Source organism: Echinops telfairi, unplaced genomic scaffold (genome assembly GCF_000313985.2).
Source record: "Echinops telfairi isolate 266 unplaced genomic scaffold, ASM31398v2 ScPeMD7_7412;HRSCAF=8450, whole genome shotgun sequence".
NCBI classification, from domain to species: Eukaryota; Metazoa; Chordata; class Mammalia; order Afrosoricida; family Tenrecidae; genus Echinops; species Echinops telfairi.
Window position 1 is genome coordinate 2,414,228 of NW_022111312.1, and position 14,060 is coordinate 2,428,287.

Consider the following 14,060-nt stretch of genomic DNA (forward strand, 5'->3'; position numbering starts at 1 on the left):
CATAAGCTGTATTCAACATTACAATAGTTTCTGGGTCATTTTTCCCAAGCAGGAAACAAAATTTCACAGCTGCAATGCTATTCTCTTAAATCGGCCATCACAAAAAAACGAGGTTTGAGTGCAACTGCTTTTATGAAAAAATTCACTGTGACCAGAGAGAACCTTCCCAGGCAATGCCACTGGGTGCACTCACTCAGAGCGAGATGCTCCATGCTCACCCAGCGGAGCTTTTTTCTGTGTTTTGGGGGTACCCCCTCATATTCCCTATGGTTCCATTGGCAAGGTCAAGTTCAAAATTGTGCTAACAAGTGATGAAGACTGTTCACACAGGTCCCAATGGCGTGGCACAGCTGGGCAGCACTCCCTGCCATTCTGACCAGTCTACCCGTGGGAGGAGGGAGGCGCACCGCTGGGGCTTGGGGATGGTGGGTGTGTGTTCACTTCAGTCACAGGCGTCTCTTATTCTCACTGCTTTCATTTGAAGTGGACAGACACGTGGTACCTTTTGTGTGTGCTGCATTTCATAAGACGCAGCTAAGGGCAGAGGCATGTGTCTCAACCACACGTGCATGGCCACGCCACACTCCTCTGGAGAGTCGCAAGAAGAGTGGTGATTGCCACAGGGTTTGGTAAGGGGGAACTTTTCCCTTGTCCTTCATGCACTGACTTCATCATTAGGAAAAGAAGGTGGAAAGACAAAGCCTACATTCCCCCCACCCCCTTTAGAAGATCCTCCCTTAAAACCCTTCACCTGTAGCACATCGTGGTTGGCACCACTTTGACCTGTCCGTGAGAAACAAGGGGTTCACAATAAGTTGGGAGGAGATACTTGATTGCCGTGCATGCTCGTTGTTTCAGACTCCCCCGTCTCCTCGGGCTTTGAGGTTGACCAGTCTGTGTTTGAAATTCCCGAATCATACCACATTCAAGACAACGGCAGGAACGTCCATGTGCAAGACGAGGATTACGAGATCATGCAGTTCGCCATCCAGCAGAGCTTACTGGAGTCCAGCAGGAGCCAGGTACTGTGAAGGCCCCCAGCAGCCGGAGGGAGCAACGTGTGAGCAACCCTCCAGCGCCGCTCTCCTCACCTGCACCTGTGCAGCTGATAACTGGGGCGTCTGCGGTTTTCTAACCTCCTATTCCTTTAGAGCAAAGGTTGCCAAGTTTATTTGGCCTACTGCCCCATTTTCAGAAGAAAATTTAACTCGATGTCCCCCTTGGCAATTAAAAATTTTTGTCCGATAACTCAGAATCCAGGAAAAAGTGTAGGTATTGCTTTTGCAGTGCCCCCCCCCCACCTATCATTCTAGCGTCCTCCAGGGGGCGCCGTCGCCCACGTTGGAAAACACTGGTTTCTCTCATCAAATGTACATTTGTTGCCCTCATCATTCTCAAAACATTTGCTTTCTACTTGAGCCTTTGGTATCAGCTCCTCATTTTCCCCCCACCCCCACGAGGTATCCGTTTTTAAGGGACTGGTCTGGGGTCTGTTAAAAGGCCATGGCTGCTGTCAGGGTAGCATACCACCCCACCCATCGGTGTGGCTTTAGAGAGGGAGGCAGCCCTGGGTGTGAGTGCAGCTGGCTCACACGCTCACTCCGCCACAACCAAGGAGCAGGAGTGGCGTGTGGCCAGAGGGGCCTCAGATGAAAGGCAGCGGTTGGGGTCCCTGGGGAGCCCACTCTGCCCTGACCACACAGCTTGTGTTGAGTTGGATCTGATTAGACTGCACAGTATTTTTTAACTAGAGGGGCAATCCAGATTCCCATCAGCCATTCCCGCCAGTCTGTCAGTAACGGATATGCCTGCAGGTGGTGGTTATTGTGTCCCTCTTGCATTGATTCTCAGCGTAACACCTGGGCTTTCTGCAAAGGGGTCTTACGACACCCATCATGTTTGCTTTTTCTAGGAAGTCTCAGGACCAGCTTCCAATGGCGGGATCAGCCGGACACAGGCCTACGATGCCCAGTATGAGAGGTGACCAGCTTGACTCCTCACTGCTCAGTGGAGGTTGAGGCAGGCGCTTGCTGCCCTGCTGGAGGGACTAGGCTGGCTGAAATGTAGCTCTCTGCTTCCCCTTGTGGCTGCCCTCCGCATTACAGTTCTCGATGGGGTTTCCAGGACCAGGTGGCACAACTGCTGATTCTGCCCGCACTCACTGTGCCCTACAGGCAGGCAGCTGACAGGCACCCAAAGGCCCTCGGAAGAAATGCCTGGTGACCGGCTTCTGACACCGTGGTGCACAGTTCTACTCTGGCACGCACGCACCTCGTCAGAAGCAGCGAGACGGCATTTGCCTTTCTCTGCAGACCTGCCCTCAGGTTGCCAAGGGAGGGCACTGGCATTCCATTTTTGATGGGTCAGACTTTCTGTGAAGGGGGCAGGGAAGTTGCTACACTTTAAAGGGAGAGAAGAGCTACCGGAAGGAGAATTTTATTTTCTTCTTCTTAGGAGAGAGAACTAGGAAGACTCACGTTACCAAGTCTACTGGGAGCCTGGGCTTGGCTTTGCAGTTGCTCAGATGCATTTCCCAGCCTCGGCATTTAAAAGCTGGGTGCTCTGCAGAGGGCACGAGCACCCCCAGAATTCTGTAGGATTAAGGGGCACTCTGTCTATGGTCTTGGTTAACAAATGCCGCGGGGACGACTGCCTTGCTGCTGAATTCTTTCTCCCCGTTCTCCCACCCAGGGCCATCCAGGAGAGCCTGCTGGCCAGCTCTGGAGGCCTGTGCCCCGCCGCCCCGCGGGAGCCCAGCCGCTTCGACAGCGACTTGCAGCTGGCCATGGAGCTCTCGGCCAGAGAGCTGGAGGAGCGGGAGCTGCGGCTGCAGGAGGAAGAGGCAGAGCTGCAGCAGGTCTTACGGCTGTCGCTCACGGAGAAGTAGACCTCCCAGCCCCGCCTGCCCAGCAGGCCTGCTGCCACCAGCACTGTGGAGGCAGCACGTCAGGGCCGAGCAGCCAGCCTTTGGGTGCCATCTGCGGAGCGGGAGGCGGCTGCCCGTTCCCTCTGCCGAGCCCAAGGCCTAGGCCTTCAGGCCGACTATGACTCTCCCCGGAGGGAGAACCCCGTCACCGCCATTAACTGTATTGGCTTGCAGGTCACCTTTTTACTACCAGCTTTAGACAGAAAAACAAAGAACCCCCATCCTGGCAGGTTTGTAGATGGATTTTTAACAAGGAGCGGTAACCTAACAGCCCAGGTGCTCGTCTCTGAGAGCCTTGGAGGCGCGCGGGCTGAGACTTGAGACTGCTCTACATCACCAAAGACACGGGCCATCCGTGCTGCTCTTGTCTGTCCACCTGTCTCCAGGGTCCCGAGAACACTGTCCCTTGTCCCTCCTCCTCCCACCCGACCCCCGCCCAGCCAGAGTTAGAGGACGGCTGGCCGGAGACACAGATGGCCGTGGATGTTACCTTAGCCTTAAAAATTACTGTCTGGAGCCACCTCACCCCACTGACCCGGGATCTGAGGGGAGTGAGTGGAGCGCAGCCCCCTGTGGGAAATCACAGGAGCAGCTGCGGCCGGGGGGAGGGCCCCAGACGGAAACTGTTGACAGTGAGCCCAAACCTGGAACAGAATTGACCCAAGCCAGGTGCAGGGCTTCCCTGCAGAGGCCCGAGCAGCCCCACGCCCGCTGGCCTCTCTGGCAAGGAGGGGCTGGGCGGGGCGGTAGAAAGGGAGCTCCAGATTGAAGGGGAACCAAGAGTCCATATGCTTTTACAGTTCAGAGCAACATCTTTCTGACAAATCTATTTTTTAACAGAATCTTTTTATTATTTTTAGACGAGATGAAAATGCCTCCATGCATCAGTAGCAATACAAGGTTATACGTTTTAACCAGATTTTTCTCAGGCCTTTTTTGGATACCTTTAGTAGTTAACTATTTTGTCTAACCCTCCTATAAATAAGTATCACACAGCACTCAGGGCCCTGTCCCTCCCTGTGGCCCACGGGTGGCACTAAAGCCCCAGTCACAGCTCCCTCCTCCCCATCACGCATCCATGTGCCGTCTGTCAGTTGCTTCTGTTGACGAGAAGAGATGGGGGCTCCTGTTCCCACGCTCATCTGTGCTTGACAGCGCTGCCGGTAAAAACGTCCCCAGCCACAAAGGACTGTGCTTTTAAATTCTGTACAACCGTCTGCCTTCTTTTCTTGACGGGCTGACCAAAATCCCCTGTCTGTCCCGAGGCCAGTATACGTGGGCACCATCACATTTATTCTGAACCTGCAGCTTAGTTGTTGGTTGGCCCCTTGTCGTGTTTACCCTGGGCCCAGGCCCTTTGGGACTGGCTGCCCATTTGGCCCTGTGGTTTCCTGACTTGGGGAAGTCAGACTTGCAGGCCTGCATTCCATGGCTCTGCTTCCGCTCCATCTCGGACTTGCTTCCCGGGCAGCTGCTGAAGACGGGCCTGAGCATTGTGTCCACCGGTCACAGTGTTGTGCAGCTGTGTATTCACCCCAATAAAGACTTCTTCCTCAGAGGGTGCTCAACTGTGGCCTGCGTGGGAGTTGTTTCTCCAATCTCGATCAGTGTGCATTTTCTTTCTTTTTCAGATTGTTTTATTGGGAACTCTTACAGATATAACAACCCATAATTCAATTAGATCAAGCAGTGTCGTACAATTGCTGCCGTTATTTTCAAAACATTGTCTTCTTGAACTCTTTGATATCAGCTCTCCTTCAGTCCCTCCCTACCCCATCCTACCCCTAGGAACCATTATATATATTATCATTATTATTGTTTTTGCCATATCTTACACCATCCAATGTAACCATTCACCTACAATTCTGTTATTCATTCCTCTTGAGTGGGGCTATACAGTCATCATTGCTATCCAGTCACCCCCCACCCCTCTTCCTGTACCCTCAGTGGATCATTACTCCCATTATTACTCTTTCTGAAGGGTTATCTTGGATTTCATGCATCAAACAATCTCAATTATACAAACACTGAATTTTCTAGTCCTCTGTTCTGGGTAAGAACGTTAACTCCAAAACTCAAGCTCACTGCCATAGAGTGGACTGGCTCACAGTGACCATACAGGGCAGGGTAGAACTGGGGGTTTCTGAGATTGGAACTCTGCGGGAATCAAAAGCCTGTCCTTCTCCCACTGAACAGTTGGTGGTTTTGAACTGAATGTGTGGGTAGCAGTCCAACGCTAACCCAAGACACCACCAGGGTTCTCAAGAACGTCACTGGGGTCTGAGCACAACACTCAGATCTTAGACAGATGGTAAGGCAGCACACTGTTCCTACTATTAGTTCAAAGGGCACAAGGCCTGGGGATTTTTTGAAATTTCACCTGTCTGTAGATTCATCACCACGGCGAACAAATGATCCAATCTTAGGCATTTAATACACTGCCAGGAACCACAGATCACTGTCCCCAAGATGTAAGCTGTCACACTGTAAGTGTCACTGAGGGGCGGGGACAGGGAAGTCTGCTCTAAGGAATGAGCAGATAGGAATTACCAGTCACCAGCCAGACAGGTAACATCCAAGAAGGGCTGGGACGGACTGTTCACGCACACAGGTGATGGAGCTGAAAGTCCAATGTGGGCATCTCTGGGAATAGGAATAGGTTTGAGACAGATGCTTCGCTGGAAGAAGAAAATCACCCTCAGAAGACTCCAACACCTCAATCTCAAGCACTGGCAGGCACCTTCGCCCCAACTGCGAAGAGCCAAGAGTCGTAGCCGCAGAAATGACGGCTTTCTCACTGATGGGTACATCAAGGTCGATGGGTTGATCGAGTGTGTTGCTCTGGGTACAACACACCTTGGGTACCATTCAGTTCATGAGGCCTGGGGTTCGACCACCAGCCCCTCTCCCCAAAAAGATGCCCGGTGTCTTTACTGGTCCCTTTGAAACAAGCCCAAGCCCCTTTCCGCAGAGATGCTGCTTTTATCATAAACCTGACCTCTCGTTCTGAGGTGATGCTAAGGATGGGGTGCAGAGTCAAGGCAGGCTTGGGAGGTGCTTTCAGCCTAACCGCACTGTGAGCTTGCACCATCAAACGAATACTATGGTCACACTGGTTGCTGGCAAGGAGCAACTCACCTGGCTTAGGGGCTTCCTTAAGCCCTACAAATGGCAGTAATAAATTGCAGGGCAAGATAACAACCCACTGAGGTGCAGGATTCTGGGCGATGGGGATGTATCCCCACCCAACAGTATTTAATTCCCTCCAGGCCCAATGTCATTGTCCCACCTCGCCTCATCCCTCCAGTACGTAGCACTGAACTTCCAAGGGCCAGGCCAACAGAGGCAATCCCACCAGCCCTGGGTTGCTTCCACCCCCTTTGATCTGCACAGGAAGGTAAAGTGGACTGCTGTACAATGGACAAGCGGAGGCTTTGTAGAAGACAGAGTCCAGGTCTCCTGACTCCCTGATTTAATGTGGCTTAGGTTGCTGACATGGTGCCTTTCCCTCGGGACAAAACTGCTCCTTGAACTCAGGGGTTGCCCTCACGGCGCTGCCTGAGATCTGACGCACAAGTGCCTTTGGAACGTTCCGGAAAGAATTGTCAAGTTGACTGCACAACTCCTGGCCGCCGCCTGTACACAAGGAGAACAGAACGCTGGCTGCCCTGTCCTACACTTTCCTCAACACCCCCAGCTGCTGGGCCCACCCGTCCCACTGGGGTCTCTATCCTCACTGCCCTCCTACCTCAGTGGACACCACATCCGTCCCCTCCCAGCAGTGGGCCTTGCCCGATAATGTATCCAAAACAAGTGGGTTGGGCAGTGGCCTGCTGGGACCCACAGGGTTTTCCAGGGTTAATTTTCCAAAGGAGATTGGCAGGCCTCTCTTCCTAGCCTTAGTCTGGAAGCTCCACTGACCCCTGCTCACAATGGCGGTCCTGCCCGTATCTGAAATCCCGGGGGCATACCATTCACTGTCACAGCAACGTGCGTGTCATTACAGGTTGGCACACTGAGCCACGGGTGGGGGGAATAATTACCCAGAGTGCAATAGGCAGGAAGGGCTTTATTTTCGTTTTAGTTGACATTGGCTCGGAAAGGACAGAAAAGCGAGCATTGCAATGGCTCCATGGGAACAAAAGTATAAACAAAGTCCCGCACATCAGTCATTTCACATTAAGAGCAGGTTTAAAAAAAAAAAATCGGTGCGGTGCTGGAATGTCCTGATGGCCCAGTGGTAACAACGTTCAACTTCGACCTCACAGGCCAGCTGTTTGGACGCCAGCTGCCAGTCCCTCCCAGCTCCCAGAGAACAACAGCCTTGAAGGCCCTCCAATAGGGTCGCTCGGAGTCAGAAGCGACTCAGCACTGGGTTTGGGGCTTGCATGGACTGCAAGATATAAATTTATTTCCATTTAATAACCAACCAACCTAGCACCTTCAAATTAAATACCCATAAGCTCTTTGTAAGCACACAAGTATTTCAACAGGGGTGGGGTGGGGGCCCCATTCACCGACAGTGTAAAATAACAGCAGCACGTTCAAAGCTGAGATGAGACATGTTCCGCACAAGCCCGCCTGCCACCCTGCCTCGAACTCTCGACCTCACACTGCCCTGGGAGAGCCCTGCCTCTTCGGCTCACAGGAACTCCCGCCGAGTCTCTTCAAGACCCCCAAACCTTCACCGTCCCTAGGCCGTGAGCTGGACAAACGTGTTTAGAACAAAGGAGACCAGGGTTTGAGCCAGGGTGGAGGTCTTTCGCAGTGGGGTTAGTTAGCTGGCCACATTTCCAGTTGAATGCCCACGGAACGGTGGCCCGGGACTCCCGGACACCATCGAGCCGGCTCTGCAGCCAGCACCTTCAGGTCCGCTGAGTAGGGGTAGAACATCTGTGGTTCATGCCCCGTTGGGACTCAATGAGCTCTTACCCCACTGGGACACAATGGTGCCTAAGCAGGGCGCCCTCATTGGTTCCATCTCCTTTGGCACACGTTGGTCATCAGTCCTTCCCGGTGCGTCTCTCACAGATGCACCAGTTTGCTTTCTTGAGGGCACTCTACCTGGGCACTCGGGCCTTATTCTTAACAAGTAGAACCAGATACATAAAAAAAGTCAAGCATGGATGAGCAGACCGGGCAGTTACTAGCACTACAGTGTGAGGGGGAAAAAGAATCATTGCTAGTACATTTTTTGTTTTTGTTTTTTCTGAACCATGAGTTTACCAACCGTCCAGACCATCAGTCGTTTCTGAGTTGGGATGTTCTGAGTTCTGCTCGTCCACTGGCCAGCGTGGGACCGTCGTCCTGTTTCCACGTCTTCAGAAGAGCACCCGGGGCCGTGCCCGGTCACCGTCGCCGAATGGGCTTGTAGACACAAAATGCCACGAGGAGCATGATGACCAGCAGGATGCTGAAAATGGTGCCCATCAACACTGCAAGAGGAAAACGGGTCACTGCTTCCCGCGGGCCCACCTGGCAAGGGGCTCACAGACTTAGAGGGTCCGCTCTTGAATTGTGCTATGTGGGCTAAAAGCCAATAAAGCTGTTTTTAAAAAGCTAGAATCGCAATAAAACCAGCAAGCTCTATAGCATTAAAAAATTAAATTAAATTAAGTTTCGGAAACCCAAAGGGGCGGTTCTGCAGTCCTGTAAGCTTATGGCTGTAGGAGGCGTGTCCTGACAAGGGCCTTCTCATCAAAGAAGCAGGTACCCTTCCCAATCTATGACCATTAAAAAAAAAAATTCTAAGAGAGAGACCCTACAGCTGACACTGACCCCCACTACCACCTCAAGTCAAGTCCAAGTTGGGCAGAACCCTGGGGACCCAGGCTCTCCCCTGCTGACATGACCGGCAGCCTGGCCCCGGAATCTTCCCATCCCCGGAGCCATGGTATCCCATCCTGTTTGTGTGACTGTCTCAGGGGGATGTGGAGTTACCTTGAACAAGCGAATGCATAATGGCATGTGTTACAGCTGGAGCTTAGCTCTGCTTGTTCTTCAAAATAATTATTGTTCCTCGGCGAAGGGGGGGGGGATCAAGATTCTGGGCACGGTTTTGTTCAAATCAGCATGTCTGGAGTTTCTGCGATTTTGTGACTTCCTGGCCCACTTCCCACACTTAGCCCAGAATATTTTAAGCTTGACCACAGGGAAAGGCTATCTTGTGGGACGGGGGAGGGGTGTGTCCAAAATGTGTCCAGAGTGAGTAAGCAGAGGTCTCCTTCCTTTTCTTGCATTTTGGAAGATTTCCAGGGTGGGGGGTGTGAAGTGTTTTTAATTAAGAACTTGTAAGGTAAGAATGCAGATTAAAGTTAGGGCATAAAAAGCCGCTAAAAGAAAAACTGGATTAAAAGCTAAGCACTCTGAGTTGACAGGTACACAATACCCTTCTAGGTGAGCATTCATGTGGGGGTTCAATCGATTCTCCCACTCTTCATCTCTCCACTTCTCCCAGAACTCTGCATGCAGCATTCATTGTACGAATGGCCTGCCCTTAAAAAGACCCTTGTGGTCGCTTCCCATTGTGGGGTCTTGTTTTTCTGTGTCTAGAAAATGAGGCAAATGAAACCCACCCCACGAGAGTGTCTTGAGGCCTGTATATGTTATCCGGTGAAATGTGCTTCTCGATGCCGGGCATAAAACAGGCCCTGAAATACAAGAGCTGTTAGGATGCTCTGGACAGCGAGATGGGCCTCACAGGGGTCAGGAATCCAGGATCTGGGGTCAGATCAGTTGACCTTGCAACATTTACAAGCTTGAGACCTTCTGTAAGACTCTCAACTTCTCTGTCTCTCCTCTTCTGTAAAAAAACGGGATAAGAAAACTATCCACTACACAGGATTGTCGAGAGCCGTGTGGAAAAGGAGTTTGTTGTTACACAACTAAGAAGCTGCTCTCTCCACCTGAAAAGCATTCTGGTCCCACCACACCACGAAGGGGGGGCCTACTTGCCTGGATGGGGCAACAAGGCAACGGCTGTGAAGTTTGATTTCTAAAGCAATAACAAGTAGCTTGCAGCCAGCTCCCTTTCGACGGTACTGCTGGACAGCAGCTATTCTCAGGCAGAGGCCATTTGGCCCTCAGTGGGCAATACTTTGATTCCTGGCTCTGGTGCCATAGTGGGTTATTCATTGGTGTGCTAACTGGAAGGTGGGCAGTTTGAACCCAGCAGCCCGTCTGAGGGAGAAAGATAGGGCAGTTGTCTACTCCCATAAAGACTTTGGCCTTGAAAACCCTAAGTAACAGTTCTATCTTGTGCTATAGGGCAGCTATGAGTCAAATGTTACTCGATGGCAGTGGGTTTGCAGGGGTGATTATATATGGGCTGCGAACCTCAAGGTCAACAGTTTGCAACCACCAGCCGCTGTGCGAGAGAAAGACAAGGCTCTCTACTCCCATAAGCAGTGCCCGTTTCAGACGGCGGGTGAGTGAGCGATGAAACAGAATCGACCCGATGGCGGTGGATTTGGTTCCGGTTACTATTCCTATTACCAGGGGCTCGGGGGTGGGGCTCTAGGTCCGCATTATCCATAGCCTGGTCCACACAGCCAGCGAGGAGGGAGCCCCCGTCTCTCGACTCCCAATACTTCCATGCAAGCAAGGCTGCGAGAAGGGTCGTGGGGCTCCCGCAGCGGCGCCCCCTGCACCCCTCGCCCGCACAGCCTCCCCTCCCCTGCCCGCCCCCCATGTCCCCGGCGCGGACCCCCTCACTCACCCAGGTTCTGCCCGCGCAGCACGGCGTACGGCCGGCTCCGCTCCGGCGGCTGCACCACGCCCTGCGCCTCCGCCGGCCCAGCCAGGAGGACGCCCCAGCCGAGCCCCAGCCCGAGCCACGGCCACGGCCACGCGGAGCGCCGCATCCTCCTGCCCCAGCCCGGCCCGCCGCCGCCACAGGTGCCGCACGTCCCGCCCCGCGCGCCGACTTCCGGCCGCGCACGCACAGCCCCGCCCCGCGCGCCGACTTCCGGCCGCGCACGCACAGCCCCGCCCCGCGCGCCGACTTCCGGCCGCGCACGCGCAGGACGTAGCCCCGCCCCCGGGGGGGGTGGCTGCCTGGTCCCTCGCGGCTCGCGTTCCCTTCCCTCCGTCCCTAGAAAACCTTCCAGCAAACTTCAACGCTCACCCGTTTGGGGGGCTGCTGGCGCATTCCTCTCCGGAAAGGTGTTTTAGCAGGAGGAGCTGAGACCCAAGGCTGCAGTAGAGAGCAAGTGTTTGCAGAACGAGGATGGCAGCAAACGTACTAATTAATGGGCTTGACACACTGGATGCTTGCATGGATTGTGGGATAAGAGTTGGCCGAGCCCCCAAGACAATGATTTAAAAAAAAAGATACTTGCGCTCCATGTTGGACCTGCTGAACCCTGTCTTCCCACCTTCTCAGGGTGCCCTTTGCTACAAACAGCTGGACGCCCCAGTACTGATTAGTGCATAGCCTAGGGGAGGGGTGTCACGCGGCCCCCAGGTAATTTTTTGTGGCCTGCGATGCTCTGAAATAAAAGAATAGAAAAAAATGGTTATTTAGAAAATAGCGCTTAGGGGAGATCGAGGCAATGCCATACACACAATTCCCTCATTAACCCTTTAACTACTGAAGACGAGTATACAGGTGGCCCAGTGCCTTTCCTGGGGGCCTGTGGACGTGTATAAACGCGCTGACTCAGTTCCTGCGACGTTCGGACGCGATGTGTCTGCCACTCTCAGTGTCACGTAATGTAAACAGATCCCAACAGCGAAAAGGTTAAAAAGAGCACTCTGGGTTGTGCTGTTATGAATCATACCTAGCGGCAGCGCTAGTTAACATTTTTAGAGGGAAGGCATTACGATTGTGTATCACGTTTGTCAGCTGTCCAACATTTTGTGTTTTTTATTAGTTACTTTGTAATATTTTCCGGTCACAACATAAGAGGTAAGTGAAAACTAGTAGGAGGAAAATGCTGGAAAGTTTTGGGTAAAAAGAATAATTTTAGTTTTATAAATACATTAAATAAAATAAATGTTTAAAATCAGCTATATAGTGTTTTAATTATCCTATCCATATTCCTGAATCCTCACTTCAAAATATAAATTTAACAAAATTTGTAAATGTGATGTGGCCCGTGTGAATCTTGACTGTTGCACCAAATGGCCCGGGGTTTAATTGAGTTTGACACCCGTGGTCTAGGAGATACATAGGAGGGAGCTTCAAAAAAAACGTGTGTGTGTGTGTGGGGTGGGGGAATAATGGAGTAAAATTTTGTCTTGTTTTGACGAAGTTTTGGAAGCTCTCTTATGTATATTTAGAGTTTTCATCTAGACACGCATAAGCAAATGTAGAAAAAAGGCTAACTTTTGTAGAGTATCAATTTTAACTTGGGAAAGAAGTGGGTTGTTTGTGTTTAGAAAGCTAGCACCAGACCAGAGGATGTACACTGGTACAGACAGGAACTGGAAATACAGGGAATCCAGAGCAGATGATCCCTACAGGACCAGTGGTGTGAGTGGCCATACTGGGAGGGTAGAGGGAGAATGGGTAGGAAAGACGGAACCGATTACAAGGAACTATATGTGACCTCCTCCCTGGGGGACGGACAACCGAAAAGTAGGTGAAGGGAGATGTCGGACAGGGCAAGATATGACAAAATAACAATTTATAAATTATCAAGGGCTCATGAGGGAGGGGGGAACGGGAAGGAGGTGAAAAATGAGGACCTAATGCCGGGGGCTTAAGTGGAGAGGAAATGTTTTGAGAATGATGAGGGCAATGAATGTACAAATGCGCTTTACACAATTGATGTATGTATGGATTGTGATAAGAGTTGTATGAGCCCCTAATAAAATGATTAAAAAAAAAAAAAAGAAAGCTAGCACCCTTTTCGGTTATGGCAATCGAACCCAAGAGGGTCCCTGCTTGTGTGCACTGAAACCCGATCTCGGGACCCTGGTCTTTTAAAGAAATAGAGATGCGCTGTATTGCAAAGCCGTGAGCACAGACCCGGCTCCCAGAATAGAGAGCAGTTTTAAACACTTTTACAGACAGGGTGAAAGAAAAACCCACTCCCGGGGCATCTGCCAAAACATCGTTCAGTGTCCTGCCAAATTTGTTTTCTCTTTCCAGACCCAAGACCAAAGCCGCAAACATGCCGCCCCGGATCCTCGGTCAGGCCAGGAAGCAGCGGGGTTTGATATCCCTCTTGCTGATTGGAGCTGGAGGGACTAGGGCTGCCCTGTAGGTCATGCGACTGGCACTGTTTAATCCAGATGTCATTTGGGACAGAAAGAACCACCCAGAACCAGGGAATACGCTTGGTCCCAGTGAACAAGTTCTTCGCTGTGAATACGGATTACAGCAAACTGACCAAAGGAGACCCTGACTTCTGAATGAAATGTTTTCCCATACAGCTGCTTAGCAGGCAGGTCTTCCAGAAGTTATCCGCACAATTCTCCATGTAACCAGGATATCGTTATCCCCTAAATGCACGAAATCATGTTGGGGTGCCCTGTTGGGGTTTACACCAAATAATAAACATCTGAAACCAAAAAAAGAAAAGAAAAAAGAAAACCCCACTCCCATTATGTAGATTCTGACTCGCGGCAACCCCGTCTAGCACAGAGTAGAGGTTCCGGAGGGCTTGTAAGCTGTTCATCTTTACGGGAGAAAACAGCCTCATCTTTCTCCCACTGAGTGGCTGGTGTGTTCGAACTGCGGACCTATTGATTCGCACCTCCACACCTGTTTGACAGCCACCAGGCCGCCCGGTAAAAGGAAAGTTCTAAATACTCTCCAAATCTCTTGGGAAATCTCCAGTTTTTCATTTGGGGGGCAGACCAGGGTGTTTGCACAGTGGCCATGTGTCCCATGGTCAGAAAATAACGTCGCTAGCCTGATGAGGAAGGGGAGTTTTCATGGGACCGTCCTAAGGTCAAGTTTAGGACAAGGTCAGGTCTAGCCGCATGGCTCCCTTTGAGCCAGTCCCAAATCTTCGGCAAACCAACTTGAATGAAGTGAGTCAGCTTGTTTATGTTCGGGGAAGTGAGGTTAGCCTAGTCTGGGCAGGCGTCAGATCCTCCCTTGAGCTGTGATGATCCCTTAATGGCCGTGGGTGAGGGGTCTGATTCTCCTGGCCACCTCCTGCTTGGACGGGAGGGAAGCTTA

General features: G+C 51.8%; 2 protein-coding genes and 1 pseudogene across 2 annotated transcripts in view; 2 read left to right on the plus strand and 1 right to left on the minus strand.

Annotated features, from left to right (window-relative positions):
* ANKRD13A (ankyrin repeat domain 13A) overlaps positions 1–4,528 on the plus strand; it is a 37,438-nt gene extending 32,910 nt beyond the window's left edge. Inside the window, exons 13-15 of the mRNA XM_004709543.2 lie at positions 859–1,022; positions 1,913–1,980; positions 2,692–4,528. Coding sequence (XP_004709600.1) covers positions 859–1,022; positions 1,913–1,980; positions 2,692–2,887 — 428 coding nt within the window. The 3' untranslated portion in view covers positions 2,888–4,528. The remainder of the gene's footprint in view (positions 1–858; positions 1,023–1,912; positions 1,981–2,691) is intronic.
* A 2,449-nt stretch (positions 4,529–6,977) lies between these two features.
* CUNH12orf76 (chromosome unknown C12orf76 homolog) lies at positions 6,978–10,788 on the minus strand. Its single transcript, XM_045296690.1, has 2 exons — positions 10,644–10,788; positions 6,978–8,361 (listed from the first exon to the last, which is right to left on the minus strand). Exons 1-2 carry the CDS (start codon positions 10,786–10,788, stop codon positions 8,276–8,278), a joined length of 231 nt encoding a protein of 76 aa, XP_045152625.1. The 3' UTR covers positions 6,978–8,275.
* Positions 10,789–13,044: 2,256 nt separating this feature from the next.
* On the plus strand, positions 13,045–13,414 carry LOC115871933 (annotated as a pseudogene).
* Positions 13,415–14,060: the final 646 nt, after the last annotated feature.